Genomic DNA, 20225 nt, shown 5'->3' with positions numbered 1-20225 from the left:
TATTATATATATATATATATATATATATATATATATATATATATATATATATATTAGAATGTTGAATTCATAGAGCAGAGAGTGGAACAGTGGCTGCCCGGGGGTGGGGGGAAATGGAGAGATGGTGGTCAAAGGGTACAAACTCAGTTATAAAATTAGTAAGTTCTACGAATCTAATGTGCAGCATGGTGTGTGTGTGTGTGTGTGTGTGTGTGTATATAGTGAATACTGTACGTACACGTGAAATTTACTAGGGGAGCAGATCTTAAGTGTTTTCTCCACAAAAGAAAAAAGGTAACTGTGTGAGGTGATGAATGTGTTAATTAACTTGATTGTGGTCATCATTTCACAATGTATACATATATTACATCATTATATTGCACCTTCAAAAACAACAACAAAGAGAACTGTATGCAAAAGGAGAAAAATACATAACTTTATAGTGGATATAGCTGCAAATGCTATCTCAGCCAGGTGTTTAACTGGGAACGGTATCTCCTATCTACAACTGTTCTGAATGAAAGAAAGAGAAAGAAAGAAAGAAAGAAAAAAAAAAAAAAAAAAAAAAAAGAAAGAGAAAAAAAGAAAAGAAAAGAAAAGAAAAGAAAAGAAAAGAAAAGAAAAGAAAAGAAAAGAAAAGAAAAGAAAAGAAGGAAGAAAAGGGGCATTTGAGTGGCTCAGTCGGTTAAGTATCTGACTTCAACTCAGGTCACGATCTCACGGTTTGTGAGTTCAAGCCCCACATTGGGCTCTGTGCTCACAGCACAGAGCCTGCTCCGGATCCCCTGTATCCTTCTCTCTCTCTGCTCCTCCCACTTGCTCTCAAAAATAAACATTAAAAAAAAAAAAAAAAAAAAGAAGAAGAAAGAAAAGAATAAAACGAGGAGGGAAGACAGTAGCAGGAAGTGGTTAAGATATCTTCTAAGGACCAACTACATTTCCAGTGGAATTGAGACCCATGGGATTTACAGAGCCTTAAGGGGGATAAAGAAACTGTGGGTGCCACTCAGGGGCACACTGCCCTGCATCTGCTGTTCCCATCATTTTGCTATCTGCCGTCCCGCCTATTAACTGCCAGCAATGGTCAGGAAGGAGCCAGATCCAGTGGATAAACATCCTCTATACAAACCGAGAAACACAGTTAAGAACTCACATTTCTCCCAGCAGGGATACTGACTATGTCAATAAGACAGTAGGTAAATTCACCATTACTGATTACTCAAGATAACCATGAGTAGTGGGAGATGAGGAGTTTGTGAATTTCCTACACATCTGGATTCATCTTCACGTGCCTCGATCTTTCTCTGGAAGAAGCAAAGCAATCCGCGACAAAGTCGCATCTAAAATGCAAAAAGGCGAGAAGCTTCTCTGTAAGACAGGGAGAGATCAGCTACATGGGTAACCTCCCTAGTCCATGAGAGAAAGGCCTCCGAATGTAGGGGAGAATGAAATCAAGGCGTCTTGCAATGCCCAGAGTTCAGCTGCGACAGCACCTCACAGATTCTGTCTCAATAGTCAACTCCATGCCTTGCCCCCCCACCTTTTTTTGGCCAACACTGCTTTTTCCGGGTTTTCCCAGCAAAATCTGAGTGACTATCTACATGCCTTGACTTGCCAGGCAAAGAACTCAAAGCCCAAAGTTGGGGGAAGGGGAGAGAAGGGATAAAAGAGAAGGAGGGAAACAAGAAGAGACCAGACAGGCCAAACCCTCAAGAGCATGTGTCTTGACCGTCTACTCTCCCACAAACCATTTCCCCCTTTACAGAATGCCCTGAGGCCTCTATTGAAACTAGGAGTTAAGACCTCGGTAGACACTCACCTCTCTGTCAGACCTGAACATCTGCTCATAACAACTGATGCTCTAAGCTTGCAGTGGCCCAGGCTCTGTGTGTTCACCTCCCGGCCGACCACTAAACTAAGCAGAGGTGATTACCCCAGGTACGAGGCCTGCTGGCCCCAGCCGAGCATGCATACCTATACAACGCACAACCCGTGTAACCACCGAGGAATGCTCTGGACCAATGATCCAAGCCAACTCCACCTCGTCTCCACAAGTGGCTAAGCAGGCTAAGTGGTACACATCCCCCACTGATATGTGACCCAGCCTGTTGGGAAACATGCTGGCTGCCCAGCCCCAGCCCCTATTAGGTCATGAAGCTTGGGATGTCCCACATACTCAGAGGCCTGGATTATAGCATCATGGGAAACCAGAGGCACTACTCAACACCTGAATGGTCAATGGAGGACTCCCATGACACCAGCAATCTCCAACTTCAGTGTGGGGAAGAATTATCTGTAGAACTCTACTACCCAGATGCCTAAGTGCCACACGAGAAATACAAATTTATAGGTCTAGGACAAACCAAAGCCAGATACTCTGACAGAGCGGCCCTGGGTTCACACTTTGGTTTTTGTTTGTATTAAGTTTTCATCTTAATTCCAGTTAGTAAACATACAGTGTTGTATGTATGTTTCAGATGTACGATAGAGTCATTCAACATTTCCATACATCCCCCTGTACTCATTGGGTTCACACTTTGCAAAACACCAGGCATCCCTCTATGGTTGCATCCCAGATGCCCATCACTCTCAGATGCCAGGATGCATTTCACTGTAAAGCGTTTTCTAACAGCTCAGAAGAAAGGCAGCACCGGGGTCACGGAAACATTCCTCGGTGGTCATCTTTCCAAGGGCTCCTCCTCCTACCCACCTCAGTCTCAGATTCTCTCTCTCTTCAGAAGCCCCTGAGAACCTCCCACTGTTCCCGGCAGCAAGGAATCTAGAAAACCAACCCCTGGGAAGAGTCTCATGGGAGCCTCAGCAGTGCTTGTAGCAAATGCAAGGTAGGTTCCTACATATCACCGGAGACATCTTAGCGTCTGATAGGCCCTAGTATTTAATCAGATACTGAATTTTAATTCAAAAGTCAAAGCACATCTGGGGCGCCTGGGTGGCTCAGTCGGTTGAGTGTCCAACTTCAGCTCAGGTCATGATCTCCCAGTTGACGAGTTCGAGCCCCGAGTCAGCTGTGTGTCAGCTGTGTGCTGACAGCTCAGAGCCTGGAGCCTGCTGTGTCTCTTTCTCTGCCCTCACTCATGTTCTGTCTCTGTCTCAAAAATAAAATAAACATTAAAACAATTTTTTTAAAAAAGCCAAAGGACATCAAGGGAAGTGGTAAGACCCTAGCTACACCAAGAAGTAACTCCCAACATGGTGCACGGTCTGGTTAGAGACTTCTAGGAAATTGCTCAAAATAAAGTCTCCGTGTTAGAAACACTCCACTGAAGAGGCTTCCGATTATACACAACATTCATGGGGTAGAGAGGCTGTTAAATCCTGCTCTCTCTGGACAAATCCTCCCAAGCCAGATTTTTAGAGCACTCACCAGTTTCCACTGCACTGGCAGCTTCCCAGCATTAACGTACACACTTTCCTCTTGGATGCACAAGTGGCCAGCTGTAGCCCAAGGCCCGCTACAGCTGCGAGGCAACAAGAGTTTTCATAGTCATCCTAGCTGGGCCACAAATGCCTAAATGAGCTCCAGTATGAACATGGGGGAAGCAAGTGGCAAATTTCAAGCCCGTTTTCACCACCTCGGTAAAGCGAAGGGCCACGCAGCCCTTCCACGCAGACGAGTGTGGGCTAATGATACACTGTGGCAAGGCTCAAGTTGTTTCGGGGTGACTTGCGAAATACTCTTAAGGACAGGGATTCTGTGTTAATGAAAGGTGAGCACAATTTTGAAAAGGTAATTAATTAGCCACAAAGTTCAAGGGCCGTGGGACAATTCAAGGACCAGTAAGATCAATCGATCAATCATTTACTGTAGTTGTAAGTTGAATACAATTAGAAACTATTTTGTTGGCAGGGCGCCTGGGTGGCTCAGTCGGTCAAGCATCTGACTTCGGCTCAGGTCATGATCTCGTGGTTTGTGAATTCGAGCCCTGAGTCGGACTCTCTACTGTCAGCACAGAGCCCGCTTCAGATCCTCTGTCCAACCCCCCCCCCACCGCCCCTCCCCTGCTCGCTCTTTCTCTGTCTCTCTCAAACAATGAACATTAAAAAAAGAAACAACCAAAAACTATTTTGTTGGTTACTTTAATGTCCCTGATGAATCCAGCTTACTTGCATCATAGCTGGGCCACAAATGCCTAAATGAGCTCCAATAGGAACATGGAGGTGCTGACCTCCTGTATAGAGAAGCTCAGTCAAGAAGAGCTCACTGAATTTGTGGGTTGAGGAAATTTCAACCTGCAGAAGCTTTGAATTAGAACAATTTTTGCCGTGTTAAATAAATTCTAAAATACTCCTCCCTCGGAACACCTGGGCAGCTCAGTCAGTTAAGCGTCCGACTGTTGATTTGGGCTCGGGTCATGATCTCAAGGTTCATGAGATCAAGCCCCGCATTGGGCTCTGTGCTGACAGCAAGGAGCCTGCTTGGGATTCTCTCTCTCTCCCCATCTCTCTCTGCCTCTCTCTCTCTCTCTCTCAAAATAAATTGAAAAAACATTTAAAATAAAATAAAAATAAAAACAAAATAAAATCCTCCACCCCTGATTTCTCATCTTATTTTTATCCCCAAAATGTAAGTAAGTACCCCCCCCCCCACACACACACACATGCACACACATGAATGAATACTGTCTTTGGCTCCCAGCATTCCCTCCTTGGTATACTCAGTATATTCTTAGTATGCTCTTCCTTGGTAATCTCAGTATGGTCAATACTGATCCTAGGGAAGTTACTTTGGGCCAATTTGTGCCTCAGTTTCCCCATCTATAAAATGGGGATAACAGTCATCTATTCTTTAAGACACTTTATAAGATAATGTGGAATTAATCCAACAAAAGTTTCTAGAACTGTGCCCAGCACATAGTACCTGCTCTGAAGTGTTAACTCTAATTACCGTTCATTTCCATCCTCAGCCTTACTTTCATCTCAGCCCAAGGACAGAAGGCACTGGCTGACCTCACTCCCTAGCTCCCTGCACGAACATGGAAAAGAGGTGGCTGATGAAGAAACTGTGGAAAACAAGGGCTCCTGGGAAAAACAGGCCAACCAAGGCTGGTGTGAACCAATGAAACCCCTTTCAAGTATTTTCACATTCACACAACAGCATAATGACCTAAGAAAATGGTGACGTTTTCTACACTGTAGATTGATAAGTCCAGGTCGCTGTCACTAATAATTTGCTAGAAATATTTCAGTGCTACTTTTGCATTGCTGTAAGGCTCCCCCCCCCACCCCCAATGTCCACTGCCTTTTTGCATTTCTAATTCTGAAGTTTGTAAATTCTACCCCTAGGCTTCCCGCTATCAGTCCCCGTGCACATGTCCCAACTCCTTTCGAGGCATTTCTGAAACCCGACTCTATTTCCCCCTTCTCCCTTTCCCAAGGCAAAATTTCCAGACCTTGTTATGTTTCCAAAACCTCTTCCCTTTTTCTCTAATGATTCCCAATGGGAGTGACTCAAAATTTCTCTCAATCACAAGGACGGGAAGCAACGTTTTTACCGTTGCTAAAAAGCGAGGCAGAAGTAAGTTGGCAAAGGCTTGGCACGTTGCTTCAGGTGACTGCAGCGCGGGGACCGCCTTTCTGTCTACGTCAGTGAATCATCTTCTCTCTTTTCATCTGGGTTTCTATGTAGGCGCCTCGAACCCTGTAGCCACCCTTCCCCTCACCCTTCCCCTCCCCACGATGTATCTATCACATGGTCCCGCAGGCTCCTGGCGACCTTTCTTAGAGCCCCACCTCTGGTTCGGCAACAAGCTGTCTCTTCCCTCATCCTTCCTCACTGCACCCTGCACGCCAGCTGCTAGGTAACCTCCCAGGAGCGCACGGAAGGCCCCTCAGCCTGCCTTTCAAAGCCCCCAGCAAATGTCCAGCCCTCGCACTGGAGCGCTGGATGTACCTGAAACTGAAGGAGTCCTTGCAGCGCACGTTCCCAACCTTCCTCGCTTTCAGGAGTGCTTACCCTTCAAGGCTCGGATCCCACCCCTCCCTTCCGCAGCTTGAAGATGTTTCTTTCCCTCCTCCAGTTGCCAGGCCATCTTCTCTGCAGCATCTCAACCCCCTTCCCCGCCCCCGCTGTGCTCCAGACACACTGGCCTCTTCACTCACTGTGCCCCAAACACAAAGGGCACATTCCCACCTTCCAAATCAGTGGCCACTTTTCCTTCGAGTCTCTACCCAAGTCTGCTCTCCAGAGGGAGCCAGGCCTGACCACCCTGTCCCAAATTGCCTCCCGTGTCCCCCATTACTGCATCTTCCTGGCCCTGCTCTCCGTCCCACAGCATGTTGAATGCTTATTATGCTAATTGTGTTCTGCGTATACACCCCCATTTCACCCTGAACTAGCCAGAAGAGCTCAGGGACCTTTTCTTGTTGACACATCCCCAAGGGCACTTCAAACAAATAAACCCACCTTGGAATGAATGAACTGCTGTTCATGTTCTGCCACAATCTCCGAACAGGGAAAACAGTTTCTCGCGGATTACATTTTGGTTGATTTAAATGGTTTAGTCATTTCCAGGTTCAGCTCATGCTCGGCTACGGCTGAGGTGACAAATCAATCCTACTTCTCATGCTTAACTTTGCAATCTACAAGCAATCCCATTTGATTATGTTGTCTATGGGAACAACCAGACTTGATTTAATATTTTTAACTTAATTTTTTTTTTTTTTTAAATAGAGCAAATTAAGAAAGACATGATGGGCTGTCCTACGGCCCATCTTAGATAATCTGCCAACAGTGGTCCAAAGCAAACGGGGCCCAAATGATGATGGAAAGCCTATATTGGCTCTTTCCTAAGTTCTACCTTGGGCTACATGGAGACCCTCTTAGCTCTCCATAGCAGGCTGGCTGGGAGGGCGCTAAGCTCCCAATCCCAACCCCTCCTCCTCCCCAGTGATGCTAGGAAACCAGCATTTTCATCAAGGGACACAGTTCCTCCTCTTCAAGCACTAAACTAAAAATGTGAATTTCAAAGGCTTGAACTTCCCCAGCCTACATTAGCATAAACGAGCAGCTCTCAAAGTGTGGACCAGGGATCCTTAGATCATTTCAGGGTAGACGGGGGCTCTCCCTTTTCCAAATACCTGGGCGAGGCCACATTTTCCCCGACCGCTTGACCAAACTAGCATATCACAAGAGAGTGAATGCAGAAGCAGATAGGCGACTGTCAGGTCTTCTGTGCCAGAAAGTGCAGAGGTTTGCAAAATGTAAAATAACACCTCTCTTCCCACTAATTTTTTTAAATTTTAGAAAAACAAAAAATTTAAATAAAAAAGTTATTTGCGTGAACACGTAATGGGTGTATTAGGGCTATTTTAAAACGACTCAACGAGCATTTTCTTTACTTTTCTTTTTCAATTTTTAATGTGATAACTATGTATGAATATAACCCAGAAGCAGAAACAAAAGTCTTCTGGAGTCTGCCATACTTTTTAAGAGTTCAAAGGGGTCTGAAACACCTGACAGAGCCACCCCTCAACCACCTGCTCGCCTCACCCACTTCCCAAAAGGAGATCTTGCCGACCACGGATGGGCTTGCTTTCAAAACTACCTCATTGCTTAACAGAGATGCCAGAAAAGAGGAAGATCAAGGGTAAAGCAAAAAAGCAGCACCAAACAGCAGTCGGAGAAGGGAAGGAAGGGAGGGTTTGTTGTTGTCGCTGGTGTTTAACTTTATATGAAAATACGTTGTTTCGTGAAGAATTAACCTGAGGTTATTAACCAGAAGCTTCTAGATGGACTTTGGGGAAACCATGGAGCCCCAGGAATTGAATGCAGAAGGGGGGTCCATGTGTTTCTCTAAGAAAAAGATTCAAATTTTTTATACAATTCTCAAAGGAGTCTGTGACCAGAGGTTAAGCATCTCTTGGATGCTGAGGTCAGGGAACATACTTATTCCTGAGCCATTTTTAAGTGGAAAGCAAAATCAAAATTTAAACACCAACACAATTTTCCTAGGAACTCAAGATCGTCTTCTGACAATGCTGTACCCTCTACGTTGCTGAAATCGTGGATTCTGTGACTTGCTTCTCCAAACCAGAAAGCAAAGCTTTCTTCTAAAGCTGTTGTGAACACCTCTCAGGAACCACCGTCTCGGGCTATGGGGGTGGATATTCCCGTGTTCTTTTCAGCCAATCACCCTTTTTTGCTTCTGTACCAGAACTGAGGATCCTCATCTTAAAATCTGAGGACACAGGAGTTGAAATCTGTTCAAGAATGAGAGGTCGCATGCCGTGGGATGTGGGATTCTGAAGAATGGCCCCGGGTCAGTGAGGCAGGAGACCTGGATTTTCATCTAGTTGGGACACCTTGTCACCTCATCTCTTTACATACACTTCTTCCCATGAAAAGCAAGGGGGCTGGACACAGAGGTGATCTGTGAGCTGGAAATCAGGCTGAAATGAATCCCTGCCAGTGGCCCACAGAGACCAGAAGCTCTGGTCTTACCAGTGGAGAGCTCTCTTGCCTTACCCCGTTCCCACTCCATACTACAGTGTGAAGGATTTCTGGGAACACTGAGGTAGTCAAATGCTGCACAAACACACGAAACTACCAAGAGCGTCACATCTCCACAAGGGGCGCTGAGCAGGGTCCCCTCGCTGTCTCAAGGCTGTGTCTCCCTGAGACATTCTTGGTACAGCTGCCCCCATTCTCATCTCCTAAGAGGATGAATGAAGCTCTCCTCACAATGGAGAGGCACAATGGCACAATGGAGCCAAGCCAAAGCTTCCCTCTGAAACACGGAACCTGGCTAAAAGACGCCCCATCAGTTGGCGGTTTTCTCCTTCCACCTCACCCACTGAAAGTCTCAGAGACAGAGGAGGGCTGAGCTCTAAAATATTAAGTCAAACTTTTCCATCGCAACTAATGATCATTATTGACTGAGCTTGTACAGTGTGCAAGATACTGTGCCGGGAGTTTCGCATTCTCTCGTGTGGAACTCACATTACCCTATTTAAAGAGGCACCGAGATCCATCTAGATTACACGATCAACAGATAACAAGGCTCAAACGGACAAGCTCAGATCTGCTGGATTTCAGAACCTCTTTGCGTGACACCAGGCTGCCCCAACTCTGTTAACCACAGGAATTATCAAGACGGTAAAAGTTCAGTCCGAAAGACCGGTAATGCATCAATCAAATCAAGGGGCAGTTTCCTCTGTATTTCTGCAGAAATGAATACAAGTAAACTCTGCTTTAAGTGGTGTGGGTAAACCCTCCCAACAAATGAATACCAAACTGATTCGCAAGACTACTTTTTAGGCATGGTGCACGCGCGCGCGCGCACACACACACACACACACACACTCTCAAACATATTGAATTAAAGAAATAACTCCTCAGCACTCACTGTGCAGCAGACATATGACATGTGTCACTTTTTCAAACCTAAACATGCACTCCCGTGCCTCATGTTTTAGTAACACGTCCAACTACTGAACAAATACAAAAACAGAGAAAACGGTCAAAAACTCTTTTTCAATCATTTTCAAATCAAATTAAGTTGTTCGTATTATTTCAGATAAAACATATTTTATCCCAGGCTCAGAGGCCATGCTCTGGGGCCAAATGTCTGCCAGAAACTCTTCTTTCTGGGGAGTAATATTGCTGACAGACAATTCCAGATTCAACTACGTCACCAGGGCAGATGAGGCGACTTTAATGTCTATGATCCAAGCCCGCTGGAGAGATCCCCTGGGTCAGAAACTTTTACCAACAACAACAACAAAAAAAAGAACAAAAAAAGAATTCTTTTCAAGGAAGCTTCCACACCCACCGTCTCTTAAAATACACTGTTTGGAACATAGTGGGTTCTCAAGAAATCGCGTTGGATGAACACGCCAAACTTAGACTAGGAAGCGTGGGTGGAGGGACAGTGTTGTGCATAATTCTGGGGTTTGTTTCAAGTCATTAAAGATCCTCACTCAACATATAAAGTCAATACGAAAATAATACTTCCGTTTTTTTTACAGACTCCGCAAAAGGTTTCCATACGCAGTATCCCATTTGGTTCTCCCAGTGGTCCTGTCCGAGGCTGGTGGCACTCACCCTAGACAGAGAAGGAGCCCGAGGTGCACGCAAGATGGAGAGACTTGCCCAAGGTCACCGGTCAGTGAGGAGTGAGCCAGGATGTAAATGGAGTCGTCAGGATGCCTCGTCTGTTGCACTCTGCGTTACATTAAGCTGCCTAAGCAGTGACTTTATGAGACCACACTCAGATGATCTCACTTCCATATATTAACGATTTTAGAAGGCGACAAGCCAAAGATGGAAACGTCATAGAACAATTACACGTGAGCGCTTTCAGTGGCACCCGCTCTGAAGGAGAGAACCGCTCTGCCCCTCTCTTTTGGGTGCAGTCGGCCGTGACTCAAAGGCTCAAAGCCCCACCCGCGGGGTGTGGGGTGAAGCAGAGGGTCCAGCCGTCCCCTGCAGTGGAGACCCGGAGCCAGAATCGGCCAGGCATGCCTCTCAAATCCCACACAGAATATGTGCTACCGTGGCACTGTTCCAGGGAAAGGGGACAGTCACAGGTGATGTTCGCCTTCTCTGAACTCTGAAGGCCGGCAGACCATCTCTTTTTATCAGCTCTGTGTGGCTCACTCAGTTGAGCATCCGACTTCGGCTGAGGTCATGATCGCACAGTTCGTGAGTTCGAGCCCTGCGGTGGGCTCTGTGCTGACAGCTCAGAGCCTGGAGTCTGCTTTGGATTCTGTGTGTGTGTGTGTGTCTCTCTCTCTCAAAAATAAACAAACATTTTTAAAAATCTAAAAAAAAAACAAGGAAGGAAGGAAGGAAGTTCTGACATGTGCTACAACAATGCATGAACCTTGAGGGCATGATGCTAAAGGAAAGACGCCAATCACAAAAAAGGCAAATACTACATGATTCCACTTATATGAGGTCCCTATAGTAGTCAAATTCAGAGATGCAAAATAGAATGGTGGTCGCCCGGGGCTGGGCGGGGGTTGGGGGGGAGGAGAGAGGTTGGGTACTGGGCTTCAGTTTTGCAATACGGAAAGGGTTCTGGAGATGGATGGTGGTGATGGCCGCACAGCAGTGTGGAGGGACTTAATGCCAGCGCACTGGACACTTAAAAACGGTCAGCGTGGTGGGGCGCCTGAGTGGCTCAGTCGGTTGAGCATCCAACTTCGGCTCAGGTCATGATCTCGCGGACTGTGGGTTCGAGCCCCACGTCGCGCTCTGTGCTGACAACGCAGAGCCCGGAGCCTGCTTCCGATTCTGTGTCTCCCTCTCTCTCTGCCCCTCCCCCGCTGATGCTCTGTCTCTCTCTCTCTCTCTCTCTCTCTCTCTCTCTCTGTGTCAAAAATAAATAACATTAAAAAAAAATTTATTTTTTAAATGGTCAACGTGATAAATGTTATGGGTATATTTTTCCCACAATGAAACATAATTTTAAAAAGAAAAGGAGGGGAGAGGTCAAACACGTTCCCTTTAGTCCATATAAACCCAGAGGAACATACAGTTAACTTTTAATTATTCAAATACAGAAATCTAGAGCAGTAAAAGACAAAACAAAACAAAACTACCCCCTGATGACCTATACATGAGAATTTAAAATTCCAAAGTAGGGGAACCTGGGAGGCTCAGTCGGTTAAGCACACGACTCTCCATTTCGGCTCAGGTCATGGTCTCACGGTTTTGTGGGTTCAAGCCCCCCATCAGGCTCTGTACTGACAGTGCAGAGCCGGCTTGGAATTCTCTCCGTGCCCCTCCCCATTCACGCTGTCTCGGTCCCTCTCAAAAAATAAACTTAAAAAAAAATATTTTAATTTAAAAATAAATAAAATTCCGAGATAAAATGAGAAACCTGAGATTTTGGACACTTAAAAAATCTGCTCTCCGGGGCACCTGGGTGGCTCAGTCGGTTAAGCGGCCGACTTCGGCTCAGGTCACGATCTCACACTCCGTGAGTTCGAGCCCCGGGTCGGGCTCTGTGCTGACCGCTCAGAGCCTGGAGCCTGTTTCGGATTCTGTGTCTCCCTCTCTCTGACCCTCCCCCATTCATGCTCTGTCTCTCTCTGTCTCAAAAATAAATAAACGTTAAAAAAAAAAAAGAATCCATTATTAAAAAATCTGCTCTCCAGCAAGAACACAGAGAGTCTAACGCCAATTTTCTTTGCCTCCTTCCTTAGGTTCTCCACCATCTGCCCATCATACTTAGACCCCCTTTCCGAGAGAACTTCACCTTGAAATGCCTGTTTTGCTTGCACAGGAGCAGTACCAGAGGTACACCGACCACTGGTCGGGTCAGAGGGTACCTGCTGTTCCCCGGCAGACCGCACTGCTGTTAGCCGGTCACCCTGGTGGCTGACATGCCTTTCGACGCAAATGGGCTTGATCTGGATTTCTGATCCGAAGCCCCATCCTGCAAACCACGAGCCTACCCTCGACCCAAGCCAGGCCTCCCAGAACTCTGCTACAGGGGCACAGCAGGACCAGAAGAGGACTTTGGTCCCACCTGGTCCAAGCAGGAGGGCTTGACAGGTCCTTATGCTCATGTGGGTATCATTACCGGTTAAGGTGGGAGTCCTCTTTCCGTTAGCAAGACACTTCTTAAAAACCTTTGAAAAATGTCTTCCCACCCACCCTCTCGTGCCCTAGACCCCGAGGTGGGCAAGTTGAGCATTTTCACTGCCATTTTTCAGAGGAGCAACTAGAAGGCAGGGTTTGCCCAAGGTCACACAACTAGTTGGCTGCAGAGTAGGAGCTGGAACCCGCCCGTGTTATTCCTTCCGCTACACCTCCCTCCAGAGACAGGGCTGGCCAGCATCGCAAGGAACAGGAAATTGAAATGGCTCCTGGTAAGGCAGGAAGGCTGCCAACCTCCGAGAGAAGTTGACAAATGACCAGAGCCCGCCCTGAGTCGAAAATGCCTCCTCAAAGGAGCTTCCGACTAACCCCTTCCCACCTGCGGTGCTGGAGACAGGAGCTGTAAGAGGCCACAGCCCACCATGCCCATCTGTCCGGGGAGAGGAAGGAAGCTCAGAACCAGCGAGCTGCTGCGGCAGATCGGAGTTGGACAGGCAGTCACTTCCCAGTAAGAACTTAGCAGCTTGATTCTCACTCCAGCCACATCACCCCCCGCCAAACACACACTCCTCCCTTCATCCCACCCCTGCCCGCGGAACGGGAAGCGGGGCGAAGCAGAGGTGAGGCCAGCCCTCGGGGAAAGCGGTACCACCTGCAGCAGCCACCGGGCAAACAGGGCACAAGCCACTACGAGACGGGAATCTCGCGGGAGCGCAATCATGCACTAAAAGTCATGCACCGACTCCAAAACGTGGAAACAGACTTCGGTCACTTTACCTGAGTTGTTTTTGCTCTTCTGCCTTGCATGCTGTTGCTATGGCTAATTTGTGGGTTGGTGGCACCTTCGGAAAGACAGTGAGATTTCCTACAGGGGAGTGTGTTGTAATTACTGTAAGGAACAGAGTCTTCAGCAGCAGCCGGTGGCATCTTATGGTTTGCAAGCTCGGGGATATCAGACACCAGATTCCGACAGTAGCCTGCAAATTTGCTCCTTGGCCCCCCGTTTGCCGTCACCCCGGAGTTTTTCTGAGCGTACAAGTCACCCAGGGAATTGGCACGCTGACAGGCGCTGAGCCGCCGCGGACTCGCCCGGGGTTCCATCCCCCGAGCCTCCTCACAGTCTTTCTCTTCAGTGGAAACCAAGATTTCTTCGTTGCTTGTTAAATGTTCTTGGCTCAGATCGGAGAGTGAGAATTCCAGGCTGTCCTCCCGCCAGATGTCTGCAGATTTGGAGCGCTTCTTCTTAAAGCTCGCCGTCTCCATGAAAGCGGGCCCATTGGATGTATAGGGATGCTGCCTCCTGCCCCCGTCAGCCAAGTACGCAGCGTCATCCCCGTAAAGCCTGCTCTCCTCCGAGTCTGGCATGCTCTGCACAGAGGCGGCTGTGAGGACGATGCTGCTGTCTACGCTGGGAGCGACAGAAGAGTCGGTGTACGACACGGGTCTCAGGCCCATATCCACTCGGTCCACCCAGATGGGGCTGCCGAAGTCCTCCAGGGCGCCTTCTTGGGAGAAGGGCTCCAGGCCATTTTCGGCCAGAGACTGGGGGATGCTGGGCGTGCTGCTGGACCGCGTGCTCACTTCGGAGTTCCTGTGGATCACCTTCCCCGAGGACGCGTGCCTCGTCCGCCGCGCCTTGTGCGACAGGCGCAGGGAGCGCGACGTGTGCTTGCGGCCCAGGCTGGCATGCTTTTCTCCATAAAACTCATGCTCTACATTTTGACTTTCTGCGTTTCCCATGGTTTTATGGTCTGTAGCACGGGGGGGGGGGGGGAGAGAGAGGGGGTGGAAAAAGGAGGGGATAATTGAGTCACCAATGGGTACGGGCAGTTCAACAGAAAAGAACTCAGGGTGCAGGGCAGACAGCTTCGCAGGTCACAGCGTACCCACCTCTCTCTACCCACCCGGCAGGTGCTCGGTCTCTTACCCGGTGGCAGGTGAGAACCAGCGTCATCCACTGAGATGGGCCCTCCCGAGATGTGTGAGAGGAGCCTCAGCAAGATGTTCAGACAACGAAACTCGTCTTTGTCCAGAGGGCAGCTGCCTATGGGGAACCTGCCACCGTGCTGCCTCCATGAGGCCGCCAGCCCTAAACTCTATACGTAACAAAGTTCTCAAACCCCGAGAGCACAAACCGAGGGGTCGGGCAAATGCGTCACTTTCTGCTTGAAACTACCCGTATTTCAAACAACAGTTAACAAAACTCACAGGTGCATGTGATAACCTCCCTCCCTCCCGATGCGTCTGCTTGACTCAGACTTCAAAAATCAATCAGAACTGGGAAAAGTCAAGATGTAAGTCCGATCAACTCCTCCTAGTTTTTCAAAGTCAAAAAGGAAAATGGGCTTGCTGCTTTTTATTATCATTTCTTTTTTTACCTTAAATTCCACAGCACTCTGAAAACCTTAACTTGCGGTGTTTGGGAGGGGGTGTGGGCAGAAGAAAATAGAAACCCCGCTCTCTGCTTAGCAGCCGACCAATGGGTTTATTTCTGGCAGCAAACCCAAATTGAGAACATTGATCTGGTACAGAGTGCCTGCAAACAGACATTCACATCACGAAACCACTAAATGTGATTCCGCCTTTTGGGGCTGCCCAGGCTAATCCAAGCCCTTCCTTAACATTTTTCCAGTCTCTCGCACTGACCTGGTGACCTTATCCACCATAGGAAAGAGACAAACCTTCCAAGCTCAGCGATTGTGACTCCATTGGCCTATTCTCTGCTCTTTCTCTGGACCATTCAAATTGTAGGCACTCGAGATATACACATAAAAGTGGCCAGAATGGAAAGAAGAAAAATATAGCAGCTGGACATATTCCTGAGTTGATTTTTCCAACCACCTACACAGTCATTCATTCAGAAAATATACACCGAGCACCTACCATGTTCTTGAAGCCAGAGATACAACACAGAACAAAAGAGACACATTCCCTACTCTCGTGAAACTGATACCGTAGCCCCGGGAAGGCACACGATAAAAGTGAAAGGCACCAGGGGGAAATGGAGAATGAATTCCCTTACGACCACGACAAACAGCTTGGAATGCCCTGGACTATATATAATACACGTTCACATTGATCCAGAATCATTCCCTAATCTCACTGTTCTGTCTGAAACACTGCATTGACCGCCACAAGCGCATCATCACGGAAACGAAGGCAGTGGCAACAGGAAGAGAAAACCTCCATTTCGTGTTCCAGTGAGTTCATAGGTAACTCATACAGGCACCAGATGTTAAGCTATTCCCATACTGGAATATTCCCTACCAGGTCACACATCATATGATTCTCAGAGGGAACTTTCCAAGAAGGAGGATCTCCTTTTTACTGGCAGTAAGTATATTTCAAAGCAGTTAAACTCATGCCTCTCTGACTGGCATCTTGAAGAAGAAAAGAAAAGAAAAAAAAAAAAAAACCTCAACTCACTGGAGGGAAAAGAAACAGATCAACTGTCCAAACACGACCATTTATGGGATCTAGAGTCCAAAGAATATCATGTGCTGCATTTTTAAAGTAAAACAAATAAACATTTCCATAACTAAAGGTCATGACTAATTTCTTAGAGGTTTTTTTTTTAATAGACGTTAAGATCCCTGGATGTATCGATGTATCTATGGTTTACCAATAAATAATACAGAGCTCAGAACAAGTGTTAGCCATGGTTCCATTTTAAGAATCACAGAGATTTAAGTTTAAAAGCAGGAAAGAATGAGTGTGGAAAAAGTGAATGAGAGAAAAGCCAAACTGTCACCTCACACCTCAGGCCCACCAGGGGGACCCTCCTCTACCATACGTACCAAAAGTCTGCAAATATAAATTGACAGACATACTCCCAACAACAAATTTTTGGTTAGGCTTGTTTCTGTCAAGAGAAGAGTAATCAAGTTAAAAGCCTCAGGAGAAGTTTCCTAAAGGAAATGGCCCCAACCTTCAAGAATTACAGCGTCTCCATGCATCATCGTGACGGGTCCTGTTATATTAATAGCATTTTTAGTAGCAAGATTCTTTTCGGCCAGCCAAGGTAGGAAAGAAGCCATTTTTATCTTCAGAACTAGAATTTAGAGATGAATGCCAAATCTCCTAAATCCTACCAAGAGAAATTCTCAGGGGATGACCTACACAGAGTCAGCAGGAAGTCTGAGGCCGCTAAAGAACAATCAGTTTCTAGGGACTGCTGAAATAGCCCTTGGTTGGAAAGCTTTTCCAGAAAGGTCGGTGACAACCACGAGGGCCCATGTGGCCTTGGTGGAGGACTCAGAAATAACAGAAGCATGAAAACTTGAAACTGCCCGTTGCATCTGACAGACACAATCTCCCCTTGCAGGGACAACCCCCCACCCCCCGCCAGAGTCAACCCCCAGAACGTTGTCCAATCCTTTTCATGTACAAATGTAAAATGCCAGCTATTTCCATTATCTGAGTACCTCCCTGTTCTCGGTTTAACCCTATCGTTTATTTTCATTTCAAACAAACAAACACCCCGTTTGTATTTTACATTTGCACCAGCTTTGTTCCTGTGAAGCAGGAAGCAACTTCAGGGCAGAAAAGTGGCTTTCAATTTCTTGGTGGCCTCTATGGAGGCTAGAAGGGTTCGACTCGAGACAAGGAGTCAGTAAACATTCATGCGTTTTAGTAACAAAACCAAAGGGTACCTCACCAACGTGATCATGGCACCATCAGCAGGTAAGAGAAGAAAAATTAAGGTGAGACTGAAATACAAAAGCCAGGATAGAAATTAAAAAGAAGAGCATCAGGGGAAAAAAAAAAAAAAAAAAAAAAAAAAGGAGTACTCAATGTCAAACCAGAAACCGTCACCAGTTTTACACTCATTAAAACTATCACTTCCTTATGTAGAATGTTAGTGGTTCCTAACAGCTTGCACTTTCAGGGGGCAGTGGGGGGGGTATTAAAAAGGAGGTGCTGGGTAAGATTTTATTACAAGAATAAATCTCAGTATTTAAACCTCTCTCACACTTTCTTTTCAAAGGTCTAAGTTCTGGCTACTCTAGCCTGCCCCAGGGCCTTTGCCCATGCTCTTCCTTCTACCCACAACTCTCCTCTCAGGTATCTACCTTGCTCACGCTCCAGTTCATTGTAATTCTGACTCAAATGCTGCCTTCTCAGGGTGACCTTTCCTGGCCTCTCTACCCAAAATGACCACCCCTCCTGCAGACCTCAATCCTTATCCCTCTTCTTTGTTTTTCTCTTCCTCCTTAGAATTTATCACACTGGTTAACAATGTATTTCACTTATCCTTTTTTATCCTCTATCCTTCCCCACTACAACCTAAGCTTCAGGAAAGCTGAAAGTTTTGCCTTGTTCACTGCTGTATCCTCAGTGCCTAGAACATTGCCTGAAAGGTAAAAGGTGTAAGGTGCTCAGTGGAAAAATACTGAATGAATGAATGAATGAATGAATGATAAAATGAACTTTCACCTAGGATGCAAAAACTCCTACAACCACAATAAAATGTAGGTGTGAATGTTAACACCACACACACTGGGTAAAAATACCACAGTGTGGACTAGAGCAAAACACACATCAGACTTAAACATGCTGGCCTCTCCCACCAGGGTGCCTTGAAGACACTCCAGTCTTCAACGTGCCTGTTGCTCTGTGTCCCTTCCACCTGAAGACCTGTGTAGGTCCCTCATCCCAGACCATTCGACCCTGCCCCACTGTGCTCCCCTCAACCCCCAATTACCTGGCCAAAGAATGAAGGCCTGGCACCTGCCTCATGTCACTTAATTCTTGCCCTCAATTCATAGCTGCCTCCTCTTCTAAGAGAGGACCTTGCAGGGGTTTAGGGAAAGGCTCAAGAGTCGAGAGGATACCCCTCCCCACTGTGTGGGTGGACAGTGCAGGACAGCTCAGCCTAAGATGATCCAGACACAATGGGGGCATGGGCGACATAGTGGGGCCACAGGCAGGGGGTCATTCCGACAGGGTCAGAAAACCAAGATTCTCAGGGTCTGAGCTCAAGGGCGCTAAAGGGAACGTGACTCTCCAACACCACGATCTGTCTCTTAATATGATCAATTCAATTTTTCAAGTAATCACTGCAAATTCCTGTAAATCCACCCAATGAAATACACAGTGAAAAGGTATCTCAAGGAACTTTATCAAGAAGTATGGTCATTAGGGTGGTTCATACATTCATCAGCTAAGTGGTCCTTTCTTAAGGACTGCTTTTTTCAATTTATTAGCCTGCTTAAACTTATAACTACATGTGTACATTGAAAAACAAATGTCAAACTCCTGGCTTTGATAGTTTACTCTAATTATTTAAGAGGCAACCATCAGGGGACACTAGGTGAAGGGTATACTTTCAGTATACAAGTTCCTCTGAACCTGTGATTATTTCCAAATTGAAAAAACAAAGTCTTACCTGAAATATTGTGGTTAAACAAAATTTTTGTTTAAAAGTGAGAGTTCTGCAAAATGAAACTTTAAAAAAAATTTTTTAACGTTTATTTATTTTTGAGAGAGACAGAGACAGAATGCAAGTGGGTTAGGGGCAGAGAGAGAGGGAGACACAGAATGCGAAGCAGGCTCCAGGCTCCGAGCTGTCAGCACAGAGCCCGACACGGGGCTCGAACTCGTGAACTGTGAGATCATGACCTGAGCCGAAGTTGGACGCTCAACTGACTGAGCCACCCAGGCACCCCTAAAATCTGCTTTTACAGCTGAAAGCCATCAAAAACATTCTAATATAAGTTTCCACAAATTAGGCAATAAGAAATAAGCATGCACTGAGCATCATCTAGCATCTATTATTAGGAAATACAAAGCAAACACAGACCAATGGTCTAAAATGAGGTTGAACTGAGAGGTAGAGTTGAGTGGCAATGCGTTTCTGTCTTAATAAATAAAGTCGTGTGCAAAACTGAGTTGCTATCGTCTGGTGCCAGCCGAGGTTCAGATGCAATATGGCACCAGGACGGACCCTTCCCTCGCTGATAAAAACTAAAAACTTGGGACCAAAGGAAAAAAGCAAGTACCCAAAGACTGCAAAGTGTAAGCAAAAGCAAGCAGACTGGGGAAGGGAGTCAAAACCTGAAGAGGCCGCGCACAAGGGAGTGAGTTTCCTGGTTTTCTCTCCCAGCCTTGCCCGGAAGGCGTGCACCCAGCATACCCAGACAGAGGCGAAGCAAAAATTCTCAGGACACGCCCGGCTGTTCTGGCCAGAGAACCAAGGTAAGTGGTCCCTGAAACCAAAGGAGTGAGGGGGATCTCAGAGAACAGAGAGGCGGAGAAGCAAACCCACTCAGGCCGCGTATAAATCCACATGAGTTCCGGGCTCACCCCTCAGAGGCACATGCCTCGGACTGACCCAAAGCAAGATGGCAAAGGCTTTGAGAACTGAATTATGATACAAACCACAGCCCACGTCCCAGATGAGCCAGTGGCACATGTGGGGGACAAGTGAGACCAAAGTGACACTGGAGCCACCACCCACCAAAGGGGAGGCAGAACTTGTGATCTAAACCTAGCCAGGCTGATTCCCTGCCAAAACAGCGAAAAAAGAAAGACCAACATTTTCCGGGTGATTTCAACAGGACTTAGGGTCTCCCGATATAATACTTAAAATGTCCACGATGTATTCCACAGAACCAAGAAAAGCTAACCAATTCTCAAGAGAAAAGACAATCCATAG

At 46.8% G+C, this 20225-nt stretch overlaps 1 protein-coding gene across 6 annotated transcripts in view; it reads right to left on the bottom strand.

Moving 5' to 3' along the window:
* TIAM1 (TIAM Rac1 associated GEF 1) overlaps nt 1–20225 on the bottom strand; it is a 395754-nt gene that overhangs the window by 123810 nt on the left and 251719 nt on the right. For 5 of the 6 annotated variants that reach the window (XM_040484060.1, XM_040484063.1, XM_040484059.1 and 2 more), the window contains one exon: nt 13346–14319. The exons of the other annotated variant lie outside the window; for it this stretch is intronic. In XM_040484060.1, coding sequence (XP_040339994.1) covers nt 13346–14308 — 963 coding nt within the window. In that variant the 5' untranslated portion in view covers nt 14309–14319. The remainder of the gene's footprint in view (nt 1–13345; nt 14320–20225) is intronic. 6 annotated transcript variants of the gene reach the window in all.

The sequence above is a fragment of the Herpailurus yagouaroundi genome, unplaced genomic scaffold (assembly GCF_014898765.1).
Source record: "Herpailurus yagouaroundi ecotype Mexico unplaced genomic scaffold, PumYag 162, whole genome shotgun sequence".
Lineage (NCBI taxonomy): Eukaryota > Metazoa > Chordata > Mammalia > Carnivora > Felidae > Herpailurus > Herpailurus yagouaroundi.
Note: the sequence above shows the minus strand (reverse complement) of the source record. Positions and strands in the feature narration are given on the sequence as shown.